The sequence below is a fragment of the Hypomesus transpacificus genome, chromosome 2 (genome assembly GCF_021917145.1).
Source record: "Hypomesus transpacificus isolate Combined female chromosome 2, fHypTra1, whole genome shotgun sequence".
In the NCBI taxonomy this organism is placed as follows: domain Eukaryota; kingdom Metazoa; phylum Chordata; class Actinopteri; order Osmeriformes; family Osmeridae; genus Hypomesus; species Hypomesus transpacificus.
The window spans coordinates 12,435,047-12,454,626 of record NC_061061.1 but is presented as its reverse complement, the minus strand read 5'-3'; the positions used below and the strand labels follow the sequence as shown (position 1 = coordinate 12,454,626).

The window sequence follows — 19,580 nt, the reverse complement described above, 5'->3', positions numbered from 1 at the left end:
AACTACAATAAAGCCATGCCTTATTTGTTTTCTTTTCTGCCAGTTGTGACACTACAATTAAAAAAAAACGTGGTTTAATATAAATACCATTAATTTATTATTATTTTTGTATCCACTGAGTCGATGAGTTTGCTTGTGTGTGTCTGGGCATGCATACTTGCATTTGTGTAGTCTTTGATGGAGCAAAAGGGCTCCCATTCACTTCAGATATGCATAGATATGATAAAGAGACAACCTTGAAACAAGGATGTGAAATATATTACATTTACAGTCATTTACCATACTAGCCCTTTAACAGGCTCCTCTGTGCATGGGTGAAGACAACAGTTCTAGAAGGTCTACCAAAACAGTGCATAGATGTGTTAGAACATGGGAGAGTTTCAGACAGAGAGGGAGAAAGATGTAGAGATGGAAAGAAAGAGAGACAGAGGGGAAGAATGAGAGGGGGGGAGAGAGAGAGAGGGGAGATAGAGACAAAACTGCAGCAGTGAAGATAAAAGTAGAACAGCAAAACCAGTCAAATAATTCCACTGCTCCATTTGGAAGAAATCTCTCTCCCACTTCCGTTCTCTTTGGGAGTCAAGTCTTTGTTTGGGAAAGTATGTGAGTATGTGTGGTGTGTGTGTTTGTCATTGTGTGTGTGATCTTGAACTCACACATCTTAACAACTCGTAGTGCGTTCCCTGAAAGATTTTTCTTTTGAGAAGTATCCCTTGTTTAAAAAAGAAAAATGCTGTATTTTTTATAAGTCCATGCTGCATGAAGGAATGTCCTGCCCTGAAGGGCTCACTTCTTGGGCTCCTCGGAGTTCAGCCACGTTCCATCTTCTTCCACATCCCGTCGAACCACAAGGAGCATCTCACCCACGTCCTGAGAAAGTTGTTCGCTGAGAAACACACTGAGAGCAAAATACAAAGTGGGAAAGAAAGGAGGAGAGAGAGAGAGGACTGAGAACGCATTTAAAAAGGGAGCAAAGTGCAAACAACGACTTTTGAGGTAAGCCTCATGTGACTGGTCTCGCGGCATGACTCATTCGATGAGACACAAGAGTTCTCTAAGGACTAAAGAACAACACTACAGCTGTCTCTACTGAAGTCCAGTTAAGTTTATACTGGGCAATAACATTTCACCCGTACAAGTTTTGGGAAAAACGGATAGAGATCACTGAATCACTGTCACTTTCAGCTACTGGTTGCTCTTTCAGTAACATTGCACTACTGTACCTCGCCACCAGGCTCCTGTTTGGTCATTGACAAAGTCACTGATCTGTAAATTTGCACTACTGCACTGTACTCCATTTAGGTTAGATTAGTTTATAGGGTTGTAACAGGTTTTTTTTTTTTTTTTTTTTTTTTTTTTTTTTTTTTGTGTATTAGGGTTAGTATAGCGTACTATTTATTGTTATCTGTAATTTAGGAAGTTTTAGTGTTAGGGTTAGTATAGTCGTTTATTTATTGCTATCTGTATATTTAGGAAGTTCACTTATCTAAGCTCAGCATAGATGTAAATTTGTTCTGTGTACTTATATGTTATGTTATGCCAAGTGCTTGCGTTGTCTTGTCTTAAGAATTTCAGTGCCCAGTCTAACCTTGTGTTGCTCTGTGCACCTGACAAATAAAAGACTTGAACTTGAACTTGAATGCCCTCCCACCCATCTGTTCCCAGCCTGTCCTCACCGGAGGTCTGCCTCATTCCCAATGCAGATAGGACTCTTTAGTTTGGAGTCCAGGTTGTAGTACTGTCCGTTGACCTGGCGCACCGCCAGCCAGTGTCGCCTCCGAAGAGGCAGAGACACTAATCCAAGAGACACACGCGATGGAACGTTCAGGATGAAACCGTGGACTTTGGAAACACAGAGGTTCTGTACAGCCCTAAAAGAGGAGTGAGTTAGTGAGGCAGGGTGAGGTTTATTGACTGATAATGGTATTTCATGGGGTCTACAGAGGTGACGCTGCAATCTGTGAATGTGACCTTAGGTGGTGGGGTTAGAGTCCTGCTTTTACCTGCGTTTGTCCCACCACACAGCAGCCAAATCTCTGCTCTGTAACGCAGCCATTATAACGTTTACATCATAGTTCCCTGTTCCTAACATTGAACGGTGAGGATTCACAACACATTGTGGAGCTAACCTGCAGAAGAGAGGAGAGAAACATTGTCAGAACATACTCCACTCGTGTTTGTGATGCGAACAGCCGTGTAGGCTATAACGTGCGGCCTTACCGCTTGCAGATGTCATCGGCTGACTCCTTAGTGAACACTCGCTCCTGGAGGACGTTGTTCAGAGCATGAATAGCGCACAACTCCAGTTTCTGCTTCTCATGAAATACTTCTCCTTCGCTCATAATAACTCTAGTGAGTAATCATTCAAACAAACAAAACACACGCACAGTCAATGAAAACTAACGTTAGCTCTAGTTTTGACCACAGTAGAATATGTTCTAATTTGTTTAAATTCTTTATTTAAAACGATTACTTGAACTTATCGTTACTTAGCTTGAAAAGCCAGGCTAACCATTCGCTTACCCCGATGCTGATGGAAGTTCAACGCTGTACAATAGCCGTATAATACTGTATATGTGGGTCAGTAATATATTCACTGTCTCTACTCCACGACAAACTACATTAAAACATGTACTTATTCCACAGATTAATATACTATGCATGAACTTGCTGACGACGCGATTTGACTCTTGTGAAGAATAGGCTCGATTCCTCAGTAAAAACGAGAAACAGGAAGTAATGCTGTTGTTGTTGTGCAGCTGCCATGCACATAGCCACGCCCCCGCTCGCTACTGCGTTGTTTTTGTCCACGCTAAACTCAAACAACCAATAAACACAGACTGTGATGAGATCTCAAAATCTGTTTTCAATTCCTTGCATAAGCCTACTACGTTGACATCCAAGATTTAAATGTAGCTTTCATTTAAACTGACTGCGTTTTAACAAAGCACACGTGTAAAAAAAAATCTGATAATTTTGTGGACGTAGTTAGTCAACACTGACAGACAGCGGTGTTAAAGCGCACTCCAGTGGTGACAACTTGGTACTGCAGTGGCCGCGGTCTGGATATTATGGATGAAATGTGATCAACTTTCCACCCGTAAATTGTGCAACAAAAAAAGACGCAATATATTAATGACTCAATTGTCAAACTTCATAAAAAATGGAAGGTTTCATGCAATTCGTTTAAATTATAGTTGTTCTACCTAGCTGCGGATTGCTAAATAAGTGGAGAAACTATTTGTGTGTGTGTGTGTGTGTGTGTGTGTGTGAGACAGTTTTTCCACACTGGGGGATACAAAAATCTATTCAGCTCAATGTAGTTGACTGGTATCTTACTATTATCAGTAGCTACTTTCTGGGGTATTAATCTATTCAGCGGATAGTATTTATTCCTGCCGCTCTCACTCTCTCCCATTTTATTACATTTCCAAGTCCCTTATCTTATTTACTTGTCCCTGACCTACCCTAAAATATACCGATGCACATAATTCCTACACATTTACACATGCACTCGCACACGCAAAAGGGGCAGGCTGGGTAGGCCTGCGTTATTCAAACGCACCTATGGTTTTGGAGTGTTCTCTACATCGTCGACGTTAGATGGCTGGTGGGGCTGCCAGCTATGAGATTCATAGGAATTCCAGACCAGTGATTGGTCAGGTCGGTTGGGTCCTCTGACACGATTGGTCGAGGCAGTATTTCGAGTATCGTATTTTTGTTCCTGTGTCAACGAAAAGGCTAAAGCGGAGAACAGAGAAAAGCTGGCAAGCTAGCATTGCAAACAAACGAAAAGTCACTGTGACACTGGACGATTACCGTAGTTTGCTCTGCACACATCGGACCTGATATTTTCATTTACAAAATACCAAGTTTGTTTTAAAATTAGTATATTGTGCCTCCTGCGACTGTCTGAGTTTGTTAGCCAAGTTGCTAACGGTGAAGCCTTTGAACATTTCTACCAGCTAACTAAGCTAACCTGCTAGCTTGATCGCCGACCCGAAATAGTCCAGCTGGCTGAAACGTTTTGAAGACATGGTAAGCGTTCGAGATTTTGACTCGCTATAAACATGTTTTTAATGTACCAGTTAAATATGAGCTCATCCAAAGATTGTAGCTAGCTTTTCTACGACGTCGCTAGTGCCGCTAATTGAGTCTGTCGTTGGTTTAGCTAGCTAAGCATAGCCGTTTTAGCGTACGTGTAGCTAACCAAGACTCATTTAGCTAGCTACCGCTAGCTAGCAAGCTATGGCCTTATCTTCGGCGAAGTCTACTAGTCTGTTTCAGATTTTTAGGATGTTCTAACCGTAAATTGACAATAATGGCTAGCTAGGTAAAAAAAAGAGCGATATTCGGCCATATATTTAGACATTTCTATTTCATAGTGCTATCTTGTCTAGTTTAACTTTACATCCACCTCATACGAACGTATGTGGCCATATCAATTAGCTATGATTCTCCATTAAATACTGGCTGTGGGGGCAAATAAAGATGGTCCGCAGGCTAGTGAATATACAAGCACCCCTAACTTAAATTTGCCATCAAACTATCTACATAACTAGATGGACAGTAACAGTCCCCTGCTTTTAACGCGTGGAAGTAAGGGTTCAAACACCAGCGTTTAGAATGTGGTTTAAACGGAAGAAATGCAATTATTAGGCTAGCTAACAGTTTTATTTCCTTTGCAGAACTCCAATGTGGAGAACTTGCCTCCTCAGGTTCTGCGTCTGGTATATAAAGAGGTTTCTGCGTTAGCAGCAGACCCCCCCGAGGGTATTAAGATATACCCCAGTGAAGAGGACATCACAGAATTGCACACAGCCATTGAAGGACCAGGTAACCAAACAATGCTATTCTGTCAGGAATATTTACAGAGATTCACTTGAATTTTGAGTCATAAAAACATGCAATCCTTTCAATTTATGACATTTCTTCATTGTTTTTTTTTTTTGCCAGAGGGAACTCCATTTGCTGGGGGTATTTTTCGTATGCGACTTGTCTTAGGGAAGGATTTTCCTGCTGTACCACCCAAAGGTTACTTCCTCACTAAGATTTTCCACCCCAATGTGGGACACAAAGGAGAGATCTGCGTCAACGTGCTGAAGAGAGACTGGAAGGCAGAGCTTGGCCTCAGACATGTATTACTTGTAAGCAACACCTCCTCACGCTTGCTTTTAGTTACTGTACGTTTGTCATATGAATGCAGCAAATATGTTGGACGAAGGACAATTTGTTAGCTAAAAAACTTGTTTGCTAAAAAGCTAATACTTTTTAAATATTCTACTCCTCCTCCCCCCCATCTTCCTTCTCCCCTCCTCCCTCTCCTCCCCCTCCTTCTCCCCCCTCCTCCTTCTCCTCTCCTCCCTCCCCCCTCCTTCTCCCCTCCTCCTACCCCCTTCTTCTCCCCTCCTTCTACCCCCTCCTCCCCCCTCCTTCTCCCCCCTCCTTCTCCTCCCCTCCCTCTTCTCCTCCCCCCCTCCTTCTCCTCCCCCCTCCCTCTCCTCCTCCCCCCTTCCTCCTCCTCCCCCCCTCCTCCTCCCCGCCCCTCCTCTTCTAGACCATTAAGTGCCTCCTGATCCACCCTAACCCTGAGTCTGCTCTGAATGAGGAGGCTGGGCGCCTCCTACTGGAGGACTATGCAGAATATGCGTCCCGCGCTCGCCTTCTCACGGAGATCCACGCCATGGGGGGCCCCGGGGGCACCTCGGGGGCCCCTCAGGACCCCCCCGATGGACCACAGCCAAAGAAGCATGCAGGCGACCCCACTAAGAGGGCAGCGGGAGCGGGGATGGTGCCCGCCGCAGCCCTGGGTAACGGAGCCAACGCAAACAGCACAAGTAGCAATAGTAATGTAGTGGGCAAAAAGAAAACGGATAAAAAGCGTGCTTTGAGGCGACTTTAATGATTTAGATGCATTCTGTGTGTAAATATAAATATTGAAGTGTGCAGATTGTTTTTTTTTTTTGTTCCACTTCCCTGACTCTTTCTATCCCCATGATTGTACTGTCCGTTTTGTACTCATTTCATATTATGTACCTGATTTTTCCTCTATACCATATGTTCCCTTCTGACCTAGTGGGGATGTCAGAGGGTCATGAAACCGTATTGCCATGATTTTGTAACCTTTCATAGCCTTTACATACACACCACTATTGAAAATGTCTGGCATCCAGCTGCAAAAAGGGTTTTTATTGCCCAAAGTGTTTGCTGGCATATTATAAAAACTCTCTCCCTCCTTCTCAACTTGGTTCCTTTTGCTGTGACGGTACTGTGTATTGTCTAGTCAGCCTCCTGTTGGGAACCTGGGCTCGTTCATAATGTTTTGCTATATCCGATTTCAAATACCTCAATCAAAACAAGATAGTCATGTTGTTTTAGAAGTGTGAGTGTAAGATTATGCAGTTGGTTTGGTCTATTTGACTTTCCAAAGCAGGATTCATAGCCAAAATTCAAATTTTTTGATCAAAGCAAGTACAAGCTTAATTTACTGTTCATTATGTCCTGTCTTCATGGAATAAAAAGGCAGTTATTTCATCATTTTAGAAATGTAGCTGGCTTGTGTATAGGTCTGTATTATAGACTTATGTGAAAATGTTCTTAGGTCAAGTGAAAAAGAAACCCCATTCAGTTACTTTAAAGAGTTTGACAGGGACCTCAAGTATTCTAATTGTGGTCCGTCTCATTTTCTCCCCCCTGTCTATTTGACAAATATTTGTACTTTTTTGGTCCAGTATTTTCAATAGTGGTTTAGAGTATGCTTATATTCAGCTGTCTAGGTGTGTGGATGAGAATGTAGATGGATTGCTATAGGGGAATAGGCTACAGTGCTGGATTGTGTATACAGTATCTAGAAGATTAGCTATATCAATCCATGCAATTTAGTTTGGTGATTGAATCATGATACCCTCTTAGTTCTATGGCTCTAGACAAAAGCTACCCTGTTCTCATCAGATGGATACAGCAGCATATTTCTCAATAGGCAAAACTCCACAGATTTGATAGAATTGATCTCCCCACATACTGCTTTGCTTTGGCATGGTTTCCTGGGCACCCTTTGTTCCTCAGCTCTGAATGCATGTTGGGGACTACATTTCCCAGGGAAACATTCTCAAGCACTGTCTTCAGCTAAGGTTGAAGCAATAGGTGCCTGGGAAACCAAGTCATCGTTCAGACGTGTGGATGGGTATTTTTGTGTCCATTTAAGTTATTTAAATTAATAAAAATTGAGATATCGAATTGTGTTATCGGTCTTTGAATTACTGAGTATGGTGAAGATTTGAGTTAGAATTGAGCACAAACAGGTCACCACCGGGAAGTCGGAACATGCCACTGTAACGCGTGTGTATACGTCATTTTATGGTGAAGAGACAGCTAATCTGGAGGGGCAGACGTTCCCCCTACCCCTACAGGCTACCAACCGGCACCAGGTCCACTGAAATGTGTGGCAGAATGTCCTTCGACTTTCCAGTGTGTTCTCGCTGCAATAAGCATCAGCCTTTCACACCTGTGTGGAAATAGAAGGCTGCCATGCACATAATTATAAGGGCCTCGGGCACCTGGGGTCTGGACTAGCTGTGACACCTCCATGATACCCCTTTTAGAAATGTGTTCAGCCATGCCCCCTCCCAGTCCCGCTTTATCATGCCTGTCACAGGTTCCACCTGGAATCAATTGCATTGATGGTCAGCCATTTATTTCTAGATTTTGCTCAGCAGGGTGGCAGCAACACGTTTTGGTGCATTCAGATCACTGATGCAAACTTGTAGCCTGTGGCAGGCATATGGCAGGATACCAGCTTGTTTATGATAATTCAATAGCCGTATGTTTTGTCCAGTGAAATTGTCTTTTTTTTAATGAAAATTATCCACAAAACAGATCTGTAGCAATTTGCACAAAACTTGTCACATTTGAAACGCATCATTGTATTATTCACGTTGGTTGATTGACAGATTTTCTGACACTCCGTGTCGATCCTGACGATTGCGCGAGTCTTCTCCCAACTCCCCCACCCGCTTTCATCGCTTTCATAATTGTCACCAACATAATGACACAGTTGCTGTGGCAACTGGTGCCCCCCTCCCCTTTCTCTCTCCTTTCAGCTTTGGGCTATACAGTTTCCATCCACGAGAAGATGGGGAAAGAACGTAATAAGGGAGCTGATACAACATTACCACGGGTCCTCGATTTTGCAATTTGCATCCTTGTCATCTGGAAGATTATCACATTTGCATCAAGTCCTCTGACAGCCATGCGACACTTTGTTTTCAGCACCTGTGTGCAATATCGCAGTTTCAGTGTACCGTTGGCATCCACTCTAATTTTTGGCTCGTCTTCATAATCGTTATTTATTGAGTTGATATCGAGCATCGAAAAGCGTGGAATTAAACTCTCATCAGCATCGGTTTGAGACCTGACCAATGAACGCACACTCGTTCGTGGCGGACCTCGACGAGACCAGTCGCTCAAATCTAGGCGGTGTAGCTATATATTCCAGCTTGAAATAAAGGCATTCAGCGCCGCGCAAGAATGAAAACGTCTGAAGGAAATAATTGAATTTTTACATTAAGTTAAATTACCCAACAGTTAAACGTTAAATGTTTCTTTTTTATATGGACCTATCGATTTGATCCTAGTGAGTGGGCGATACCTTGTAGCCTATTGAACTACATAACTCTGTGCAACACATGGATTTTATGCACAAAATGTGTTGCGAACATAATTTTTAACCTCAAAAAGTAAGAATATTGCTGCATCAGAATCCATTGTCAACCCGACTCTACAAGGCTGTTTTGCTTTCACTCAGCTTAATTGAAGAAGAAATAAGTGGGATCATACATTTTGATTTCTTCAAGCCTGTCGACGGTGCTGGAACGTCGTTAGAGAACAAACAACTTGAACTTTCAGGCTATAAACCACAAGTTTGCTAATTTCAGGATGTGTATAATTTTTTTACATTCATCATACTGTTCAGCCTAACAACATACCAGGCTGTTTTTTCATCTGAAAATCAGAGCTAGGCTACAGTGCGCACGCTCTTTTCGACTGTTCTTCTGTATCAACTCCCAGAGCAACACGCAGGTAAGGCACGACACAATATTCACCTTTTATGTCGAATTATGTTTAACATCTGCACAAATTATTCCATATTGTGTCTGGTAATCATGAACACACGTGAACAATTTAGTTCTATTATACGATGTACTGTTACAAAGTTAAGACAATATAATGATAATTTGCCTAATTGTTAAGGCAATAGATCCACAAACAATTTGATTTAGGCTGCGCCATAACCGTTAATGAAATAGCAAGACATAGGACAAAGTCCATTGACACAGTTTTTACAGGTTAGGCAAGAGACAATTGACAAAAACACAACCGACGCAGCCAGTCAGTGAAGACTACACACTCCGATGCTGATACACCCACACACTCTGTGGTACACACGCAGGCAGTAGGTGAAACATGCAAGTCATACCCAAGACCCACATGCCTCTGTGCTTGCTGCGGATTACCTACAAGTTTTTAATGCAAACATACACCACAAAATAGTGGTGAAGATACAGAGATTCAGTCAAAGATACACATTTCATTGCGCAGTTATGAGAATAACAGAATAAAGCCTGCTGAAAGATATACCACGTCCACCTCTGCCAGTCACTAATTGGTGGTGCTGTTGTGCACAGTGCTGATATTTGCACCTGATATTTGATTGACTCTTGACATTATGCAATTTATTGATCAGAGGAGGAAAAGCAAGACAGGGGGTATTTTTTCTATCTCCACACCCTCATCCTTTCAAACTGGTAGGCGTCAGTATTGGTCTCTGCTTTGATGTACGCAACATTGGATTGCCAGTGTATTACTCTGATAAACAGAAGTTAATAGGCAGTTCCTTCTGTTGCTGCAGAAAATGATAAGTGGGCATGTGCATAGTATGAAACGATCTTCTTCTGAATATGTGCTTGGAAGTTAAACGGCGTATCATCTCGTAACTGCAGGGATGCATCAAGATGGTCTGTGCAATATTGAGTTATTTGCCCTTCACCTATCGTTCCCGTTCTCTCTCGCCCTGCCTCTCTCCCTCCTTCTGTTCAGCACATTGTACAGTATGTGTGACGGCCTTCTTTCTGCCCCCTCTCCTCGACTGCAGTGCTTCACCATGCAGGACGACACAAAATGACACGGATAAAACCCTTTAAAACCCTTTTTCTTACATCTAACATGACACGTATGAGTAACGGGCTGTAATGTACAGGTAAAGGCTTTCTGGATGAGTAGCGTTTAAAAGCAGTTCAAGATGCCCTGGTAGACTCAAGGTGTTGGCTGGATGGTTAGCTGAGGGTGGGAGTGAGGGGAATCATAGGAAGTGGTGATGAGACACGGGCGGCCCAAACAGCACAAACAGAAGACATCGCAGTGTCAAAAGGGGGGTGACGAGGGAGAGAAGTTTGAGATGTGCTTTGGTTAATGGGTGTAGATTAGACTCTACCTCATTTTTCTCTCTCTTCCTCTCTCACACACAGACAGAACTGCAGTGCTATTCTGAGAGAGTTAGCTGCCTCAGCCCACGCACAGTATCTGAGAAAGAGAGAGAAGGGCAGAATGAGGGACATGGGAGAGAGGAGGAGAGAGCAGGAGAAATAAAAGAAATGAAGGAAACCGAGTACAGAGAAGCTTGGGAAGCCTGTAGAGCGTACTGTAGTCACACACGCACACACACACACACACACACACACACACACACACACACACACACACACACACACACACACACACACACACACACACACAAGCACACACAAATACACACATGCAAATGCCCACACACAAACACACAGTGCACACGTACACAAACAAATACACACACACGCACGCGCACACACACACTACAGTAGCTGCTTCACACAGCTGCTTTGAAACTGTTTGCCGTGCATATCCTCCAACTGATACAAATTCAAATGTCTTATTTCATGATGCTTATGTTTTTCTCGTGTAAGATTGTCTAGGTTGTGCATTTGTTAGTCTGTATGGTGGTAGTGTTTGTGTGCTGTGCTATGTTGTGTTGGGTTGGTAAGTGCTGAGAGAAATGTACTTGATTCTGTGCCACCCACACACCGCCCTCCCACTCATGATCGTCTCTGTTTCTATACCTCTGGCTCTTCTCCCTCCCCACCATCTCTCTTCTCATTTAAATCCCTACCCTACATTTATCCCCCTGCTCTCTCTCTCTCTCTCTCTCTCTCTCTCTCTCTCTCTCTCTCTCTCTCTCTCTCTCTCTCTGTCTCTCTCTGTCTCTGTCTCTGTTTCTCTCTCTCTCTCTCTCTCTCTCTCTCTCTCTCTCTCTCTCTCTCTCTCTCTCTCTCTCTCTCTCTCTGTCTCTGTCTCTGTTTCTCTCTCTGTCTCTGTCTCTCTCTCTCTCTCTGTCTCTCTCTGTCTCTGTCTCTGTTTCTCTCTCTGTCTCTCTGTCTCTCTCTCTCTCTCTCTCTCTCTCTCTCTCTCTGTCTCTGTCTCTCTCTCTGTCTCTCTCTGTCTCTCTCTGTCTCTCTCTCTCTCTGTCTCTCTCTGTCTCTGTTTCTCTCTCTGTCTCTCTCTGTCTCTCTCTGTCTCTCTCTGTCTCTCTCTCTCTCTCTGTCTCTCTCTGTCTCTGTTTCTCTCTCTGTCTCTCTCTGTCTCTCTCTCTCGTCTTTTCAGGAGCTTGTGTTCCTGCAAAAGGCACAGGCACACACAATAAGCACACATCACACAATTAAGTACACAAATATAAGCATACAAACACACATGCACGCACACTTATTCACAGTACTTCTGATTACATTGAATATCTTATGGATAGTTTTTTCTTAGTCAACAATTGAAACTGAATAAGAGAAATCTATAGGCTGGAAAATATTCGCTATGCCACATGATTTTGAAACTATGTTCAACTGCCTTTGTGTGTATGTATATGTGTGTGTGTGCTTGAGTATGCACAGGAGACTTGATTAGTAATTGTTGTTAGATTGTGCAGGTGTTTGAATGTTACTATCGGTGTGAGTGATCGTGAGCACAGAACATCCCCTTCCTTAATGAAGTCGTTCATTTGTGTTCCAGGAGATTCCGACAGCAGCCAATACCTTCCAGCCCCGAATCCCCTTTGTCCACATCCAAACACTAACTAGGACAGCAATATTCTGCTGAAGACTCCTCGGACCGCTGAAAGCTGCAGTCTTGTCTGGTTCATTGTTTTCCTTCGCTGAACTTTTCTGTAAGGGGTTAAAGGAACATTGCACTGAAACAAGTGGAGCCATCAGCAGTTTCCTACATGCTATCCCCCCGGCCGTGACTACGTGCTCAGCGACAGAGAGGGACATTTTTGATAATTGTATATAATTATAATTTGTGTGGGAGACAGATCTGCCTCTGTCTATTATCACCAATGACCTCCAACACAATAACTTCAGACATTTACATATTTCTCTAGAAAAATGCTCTTTTCTCTCAGCATCGGAAACAGATCAGGAATAATTTCACGTATTGAAGGGATAGGCTCAGAGCAGCCATGAGTTGCTCAGTCTTCTTTTATTGAAATGACACATAGTTGAATCATTATCAAAGGCTTTTGTTTCTACATTTAGATACGGAATACACATGATACCCTCTCCATGCCGACATAATAACTTTGTTTTTCGCTATCTATTCGAAATCTATATTTGACAAACGGTTTTATATTTACCACTCATTTGCAGTGTATGCCGTCTTGTAACACTAAATGTAGGCCACTGGTGGGACTGTCTTCATCCCAATCAGAGGAACAGCAAGTGCCAGGCAAGTGCCTATACATATTAGATTAGACGATAAAACATTTAGGTATAAAAGTAGTAGATGCGGTTAATCCCCCAGAGTTGTTTAGAAGAGAGGGTTTACGTTTACAGAAGAACATTTTGTTTCAGACCAATGTCACATTAGAATCTGAACATTTGCCGTCCTGTTGTTTACAGTGCATTACATCCAAGGAGATGATATTGGATTTGCATAGAGATTTTGATACTTTTTCAAACACGACTTGCCTGCAGGTTAATACTAAGTGCCAACTTTGAATCTTTCTAGAGACAAAATTAAGCAGTTGTATTGGGGGACAGAAGAACAGTTTACATTTAACCACGACTCTTGCTTGTGGTTTTGACATATTGTGACAGGCTATTACAAGTGCCAAAGGAGACGTATGAGACTGTTTCATTAACAATCCTCTTGCCATCATCTGACAAGGTTTACATGGATATAGAGCCACACCATGAACATGCAGATATATGGACATCTTGCATTTCTGGTTCACCCTACACAGTTATGTTTACAAGTTCAAGTCCTTCTGAGTGCTGTATGGTCTAATAGTTTTTGTTTATCACAAGATTTCAACAGGAAGTGAAATTACCAGAATAATTTACTTTTCTTTTAGGTAACTAATGTAAATACCTCTTGTCAATGATGGTTGACACTTATAACCTTATGTTAGAGGAGTTAATCCTTTTATCTTAATTAAATATTTCCACTGATCTTTTTAACTGATTTCATACAGCACAAATTCAAAGAAAACCAATTAGAATACATTACTAACTTAAGATAGTTGCAATGTATTCCAAACAGTTCATAGCAACCAGCTAAATACTTCAGACGGCGTTGTCGTGGTTATATTGGAAAAACGGATACAACGTTGTGACTACGTTGAGTCAACAACAGAAAATAGAGCTCTTAGTCATGTAAAGATGACGCCCGCTACCAGCCTCAGTATCCTGGCCGTCTCCTTCCTCTCCTTCCTCGCTGCCCCTCTCCTCTCCTCCGCGGGGATCTCCCCCCCTCTAACCACTGCTTCTCTTAACGGTGAGTCTCATGACCGGCCCCAGACCGCCCCCAGCCCCCCTCTCCTCCTCCTGGCTATCCATGCCAACCTCCGGGCAGCTTCTCCCCAGGGCAAGGCCCCTAGGAAACTCTTAGGGGCCCAAGAGAGAGCTCTGGAGACCCCTCCCAAACCTCTGGCCCAGGTCATGTTTCCTAAGAACGTGACAGCTGAAGGGGCCCTGGCTCCCCCACTCGGAGCCGCCCAGGTGGCCCCTCCGCCCCGGAAGCTGATGAAAGTGGACGCGTGCCGTGGTTACTATGACGTGATGGGCCAGTTTGACAATCCCTTCAACTGCTCCAAGGACACGTTCGTCTACTGCTGTGGCACCTGCCACTATCGCTTCTGCTGTCCGGACCAGAATCAGCGCTTGGAGCAGGGCAGCTGTAAGAACTATGACTCTCCCGATTGGGCCAAAACCCAGGCTCCAGGCCTGTCCAATCCGGACGACGACGAGGGCTCGGACCCTGGCTTCGACCCTCTGAAGCAGCAGAGTCACAACACGGGTTTTGTGATTGGCGGTGTGGTGGTGTTCATGGTGGCCGTTGCCGTGGGGATTAAGGTGGTGTTCAACAAAGTTCAGCAGGAGGCTCATAACAGGGAGCTCAATATGCCCAGGTGAGAAGTCCGCCCTGTCTGTCTGCCTAACTGTCTGTCTGTCTGCCTAACTGTCTGTCTGTCTGCCTAACTTACCAACTGACTGACTGACTGTCTGTCTGCCTAACTTACCAACTGACTGACTGACTGTCTGTCTGCCTAACTTACCAACTGACTGACTGACTGACTGACTGTCTGCCTAACTTACCAACTGACTGACTGACTGTCTGTCTGCCTAACTTACCAACTGACTGACTGACTGTCTGTCTGCCTAACTTACCAACTGACTGACTGACTGTCTGTCTGCCTAACTTACCAACTGACTGACTGACTGTCTGTCTGCCTAACTTACCAACTGACTGACTGACTGTCTGTCTGCCTAACTTACCAACTGACTGACTGACTGTCTGTCTGCCTAACTTACCAACTGACTGACTGACTGTCTGTCTGCCTAACTTACCAACTGACTGACTGACTGTCTGTCTGCCTAACTTACCAACTGACTGACTGACTGACTGTCTGCCTAACTTACCAACTGACTGACTGACTGACTGTCTGTCTGCCTAACTTACCAACTGACTGACTGACTGACTGTCTGTCTGCCTAACTTACCAACTGACTGACTGACTGTCTGTCTGCCTAACTTACCAACTGACTGACTGACTGTCTGTCTGCCCAACTTACCAACTGACTGACTGACTGTCTGTCTGCCTAACTTACCAACTGACTGACTGACTGACTGTCTGTCTGCCTAACTTACCAACTGACTGACTGACTGACTGTCTGCCTAACTTACCAACTGACTGACTGACTGTCTGTCTGCCTAACTTACCAACTGACTGACTGACTGTCTGTCTGCCTAACTTACCAACTGACTGACTGACTGTCTGTCTGCCTAACTTACCAACTGACTGACTGACTGTCTGTCTGCCTAACTTACCAACTGACTGACTGACTGTCTGTCTGCCTAACTTACCAACTGACTGACTGACTGACTGTCTGTCTGCCTAACTTACCAACTGACTGACTGACTGACTGTCTGTCTGCCTAACTTACCAACTCACTGACTGACTGACTGTCTGTCTGCCTAACTTACCAACTGACTGACTGACTGACTGTCTGTCTGCCTAACTTACCAACTGACTGACTGACTGTCTGTCTGCCTAACTTACCAACTGACTGAATGACTGTCTGTCTGTCTGCCTAACTTACCAACTGACTGACTGACTGTCTGTCTGTCTGCCTAACTTACCAACTGACTGACTGACTGTCTGTCTGCCTAACTTACCAACTGACTGACTGACTGACTGTCTGTCTGCCTAACTTACCAACTGACTGACTGACTGTCTGTCTGCCTAACTTACCAACTGACTGACTGACTTATTGACTGACTGACTGTCAAACTGACAAATTCATTCACTCTAATTCTCACACAGCATTTTTCCACCTATTTTCTCCCTGCTCTGTGTCTTGTTTTCCTCAGGGCCCTTGTGGACATGCTGCGGCACCAGTCCAGTCCAGTACAGCAGGACGAGAGAAACAACAGTGTGGCCCTGGCCTCGGGGGAGGGGCAGGGGACGCTGGGGAGACCCCCTAAGAACCTCTACGCCCCCGGTCTACCCAGCAAGGACAACAGACGTGAGAACAGGGGCAAATCTAGGTTCCCACTTTTGGGGGGGCTAAGCCCCTAGATAAAACCTATAATTTTTCCTGTGACCCAGCAAGACTAGGGGGGCATGTTCCCCCAGAAGACATTTTTGAAAATATCCTTTTAAATAGTGTCCTCTAGTGGGTTTTAGGCTAATGAAACTTAAATAGGGCTAGATACGCCCATGCGTGAGAAGCTACTGGCGCATGTTGGAATAACAATAAAAATAAACACGCATCCTTAACACGAGACTATACACAACCTTTCAAATGACTGTCTTTAAACTTCTACCACTGCATTGTTATCCAAGTTATACTGTATACCCAGGTCCCTACATTGTTTTACACACAAAGGTTGCCTTGTAGGCTCATAAATTCATTGAGCGGAAGTAATGATGAAAAGGTGAACAGATTAGACGGGAGGTCGGCTTTGATATAAGCATTGTAGATATATTAGAGGAAAGGGAGGTCAGCTTTGATATAAGCCATGTAAACATAGCATTGACCCGGAAACTGCCGACAGCACATGCTAGCCTGTACGTGCTTGTTGGGCTCCAGATGATAACTGCCTCTTGTTTTGCAGTGGGGAATTTGCAACACAATTTCATCCACTCGTCAGGCTCCAGCCCCAAACACACAGCGACCATCGGTAAGGCAGCTGGTGAAGGTCCCGCTCAGTACGACACACGATGCAAACACAGCTGCTCTCAATATCTGTTAGATTCACCTCACCACGGTGACATAAAGGTGCACTTGTTCGTGTAATACGCTGATGATTTTACATTTCACTTGACGTTTATGTAACTGCCGTGTTGTTCTTGATTGCGGTGCCGCCACTGTATTCACATCGCAGAGTGTAATCGCTCAGCTTTGTTTCTTCTCGTTATTCCCTTAAAGAGCGCACCCCTCGTATGAACAACGCTCAGCTGGCGACTGGAGGCACCCTCCTGTCCAGCAAACACAACAACACCAAGAGCCAGCCTGCCTTCCATCACTCGCTCCACAACCTGGCTCAGCTGCCTCCTTCTTACGAGAGTGCCACGAAGCCTGAGCTCAACAGATACTCCTCGCTGAAGCGTCTGGGTGAGTCTCCCCCGCCCCTTCACCCATCACACACCAACTCAAGGCAATACCTTAATGGAGTCAGATGGCTTAGCAGTTAGGGAGCCGGGCTCTTAATCAAAAGGTTGCCGGTTCGAATCCTGGCCATGCCAAATGACGTTGTGTCCTTGGGCAAGGCACTTCACCCCACTTGCCTTAGGGAGAATGTCCCTGTACTTACTTTAAGTCGCTCTGGATTAGAGCGTCTGATGAATGACAAAATGTAATGTAATCATAAGCTATGCGACTAATGCCTCTTACGGTTCCTTTTGATTCCAGAGAAAGGCGGACTCGACGAGTATTCCTCCGGCTACTGCACCACCAAGCGTCGCCCCCACACGGCCCAGCCCGCCCTTCAGTCCTCCCAGCACCACCTTCACTGGGGCGGAGATTACACCCTGAGTGGAAGGGGCACCCTCCCCCGCCATGCTGCTCGTCCCTGGATCCAGCCCACCGGAATGCCCACCTCCCCAACCCCCAACCCCTACCCCCTGGACCCCCCGGAGCCCCAGTACAACCCCAACTACGAGACCCTCTCCAAGAGGAAGGTCAAGTCCCAGGATCAGCTCCTGAACATGGGCGACGTCCCTGGCAACACAGGGACCCTCTCCAGGCTCTCCAAAAACCAACAGCACCAGTACTACAAAGCTATGGCTGCCGCCAACAAGAACTCCAACACACAGACCTTGACGCGCAAGACCCAAGATAGAATGCTCATGTCTCCGGACCATCTAGAGGAGAGGATGGGAGGGGTCGGGGGGATGGGGGTCGGAGGAATGGGGGTCGGGGGGATGGGAGGGGTGACAGATCCGTATGCCCATGGTGGAGGCGGAATGGTCCCCACGCTGCCACGGCTCACTCCCCAGCAGAAGGCTCAGTCTCAGCAGAATGTGTGTGCCACGCCCTCCCTCGACAGGCACCACATGATCAAGATGAACTCTCACCCCACTTCCGGCAGGGAGCAGGAGAGGAGCACGGGCATGACGGGGCACATGAGCGGGGGCATGGGCTGGGCGGGGGAGGCGCCGGGGCCGGGGGTCGTCATGGGAACAGGGACGTTAACAGGGACGTTAGGGGGGCACAGGGATAGGAGGATGGCTTTCGCGTCGAAGAGGCAGAACACCATTGAGCAGTTACATTTTATACCAGGAGGGGGCGGCGGAGGGGGGAGTGGGAGTGGGAGTGGGAGTCAGGGGATCAGGACAGGGAGTAAGAATGAGGTGACAGTGTAAGAAGGGCTGCCAGATGTCGAATTTGCCCTTGACCACAGATCCAGGAACGGATTTCCATGTCCCAATCCTACCATCAACCAGTCGGAGATTTTGAATGTTTGTTTCTTATTTGTCTCACTGTATCCGTGGTTAGGGGCAAATTCAACCTGATTAATAGAAAAGGGGGCATTTAGAGTAGTGTTCAGGGAGTACAGCCAATACGAATTAGGTGTTTACTGAGAGTCAAAAGAAACTGTAAATACGAGACATAAAGTATAAAAGTTTAAAATTCAACAAGCAAACATAATTTTGCTGTTTAGAGTAGTTTAGCGGTATGGACTATTCCTGCCATTTTATATGTGTGATATATCAGCCATATTTCGTACCAGAATTTGCCATATTGCCGTATACATTGGTGCCATAATTAATAACAAAAAGAAGGATCTAAAAGGTAACAGGACTGACTAACGAAACAGGTTTTGGTCTAGTCCTTGTTTTTTTTTTATAGTACATGTTTTAGAAAATCTACTTTGGAGCCATATTAGATAGGGAGCAAGAAGAGAATTAACTACAATATAAATGAAAGCAAAAAGAGGAAATGACAGTGACTCGAATGAACAAGGCACGCTTGCGGAATGTTGTGTTGATGCCACTGTAAGCTATCCAGCATTGGACCCTCCACATTTTCAAACGTCTACCTAAATCGTTGCCAATGAAGATTCACAGCACAGACACCCCCCCACCCCCCCATGGAGGGCTTAATGATGCAGCTGAGATGGCACGGAGGCAAGGCTGATGGAGGCAGGGTGACACACAGGGTGGCATCCTGACACAGGAAAGCAAAGCTGCTGTTTGTCACTTCCTACCAAGTGAAAAGAATGAATGAACTCTGGGAGGTGGGCGCTGCTTGGAGAGTTTCGCTCTCTGACGACGGAGCTTCAACAAGCCTGACACCATCACCAGGATGCAGCTCATTCTCAGAGGAACCTTAACAGCCAATCATCTGCTCAGGATGCTAAGCTGTCCCTATGTCCTCACATCCTTTGGAAGGAGGGGGGGGGGGGGGGAGTTGCCTCTAGACTGTCTATGACCACTATGGATTTGTGAGGGTAAGCTGATCTTAGATTTGTGCCAAAAGGCAATTTCTTCTTGAA

The 19,580-nt window shown here is 45.1% G+C and overlaps 3 protein-coding genes across 3 annotated transcripts; 2 read left to right on the top strand and 1 right to left on the bottom strand.

Annotated features, from left to right (window-relative positions):
• Nucleotides 1–240: 240 nt before the first annotated feature.
• Nucleotides 241–2,752, bottom strand: josd2 (Josephin domain containing 2). The gene is made up of 5 exons (XM_047041987.1): nucleotides 2,524–2,752; nucleotides 2,221–2,349; nucleotides 2,004–2,129; nucleotides 1,677–1,871; nucleotides 241–898 (listed from the first exon to the last, which is right to left on the bottom strand). Exons 1-5 carry the CDS (start codon nucleotides 2,661–2,663, stop codon nucleotides 787–789), a joined length of 702 nt encoding a protein of 233 aa, XP_046897943.1. The 5' UTR covers nucleotides 2,664–2,752; the 3' UTR covers nucleotides 241–786.
• A 948-nt stretch (nucleotides 2,753–3,700) lies between these two features.
• Nucleotides 3,701–7,236, top strand: ube2s (ubiquitin-conjugating enzyme E2S). The gene is made up of 4 exons (XM_047042000.1): nucleotides 3,701–4,038; nucleotides 4,689–4,836; nucleotides 4,957–5,147; nucleotides 5,558–7,236. Exons 1-4 carry the CDS (start codon nucleotides 4,036–4,038, stop codon nucleotides 5,900–5,902), a joined length of 687 nt encoding a protein of 228 aa, XP_046897956.1. The 5' UTR covers nucleotides 3,701–4,035; the 3' UTR covers nucleotides 5,903–7,236.
• Nucleotides 7,237–13,588: 6,352 nt separating this feature from the next.
• LOC124481663 (protein shisa-7) lies at nucleotides 13,589–19,146 on the top strand. Its single transcript, XM_047041808.1, has 5 exons — nucleotides 13,589–14,488; nucleotides 15,951–16,105; nucleotides 16,698–16,763; nucleotides 17,012–17,197; nucleotides 17,495–19,146. The coding sequence occupies exons 1-5, from the start codon at nucleotides 13,740–13,742 to the stop codon at nucleotides 18,445–18,447; spliced, it is 2,109 nt and encodes a 702-aa protein (XP_046897764.1). The 5' UTR covers nucleotides 13,589–13,739; the 3' UTR covers nucleotides 18,448–19,146.
• Nucleotides 19,147–19,580: the final 434 nt, after the last annotated feature.

What these genes read in the sequence shown, in the direction of transcription:
- josd2 (XM_047041987.1), bottom strand. Translation starts at nt 2,663, where the DNA reads ATGCATAGTATATTAATCTGTGGAATAAGTACATGTTTTAATGTAGTT. An exon ending in GTGTGGTGGGACAAACGCAG is followed by an intron (nt 1,872 to 2,003) that starts GTAAAAGCAGGA and finishes CTCCTCTTTTAG; the next exon opens with GGCTGTACAGAACCTCTGTG. An exon ending in GGGAATGAGGCAGACCTCCG is followed by an intron (nt 899 to 1,676) that starts GTGAGGACAGGC and finishes TTTTGCTCTCAG; the next exon opens with TGTGTTTCTCAGCGAACAAC.
- LOC124481663 (XM_047041808.1), top strand. Translation starts at nt 13,740, where the DNA reads ATGACGCCCGCTACCAGCCTCAGTATCCTGGCCGTCTCCTTCCTCTCC. An exon ending in ACCCAGCAAGGACAACAGAC is followed by an intron (nt 16,106 to 16,697) that starts GTGAGAACAGGG and finishes CTTGTTTTGCAG; the next exon opens with TGGGGAATTTGCAACACAAT. An exon ending in CAAACACACAGCGACCATCG is followed by an intron (nt 16,764 to 17,011) that starts GTAAGGCAGCTG and finishes ATTCCCTTAAAG; the next exon opens with AGCGCACCCCTCGTATGAAC.
- ube2s (XM_047042000.1), top strand. An exon ending in CACAGCCATTGAAGGACCAG is followed by an intron (nt 4,837 to 4,956) that starts GTAACCAAACAA and finishes TTTTTTTGCCAG; the next exon opens with AGGGAACTCCATTTGCTGGG. An exon ending in GCCTCAGACATGTATTACTT is followed by an intron (nt 5,148 to 5,557) that starts GTAAGCAACACC and finishes CTCCTCTTCTAG; the next exon opens with ACCATTAAGTGCCTCCTGAT.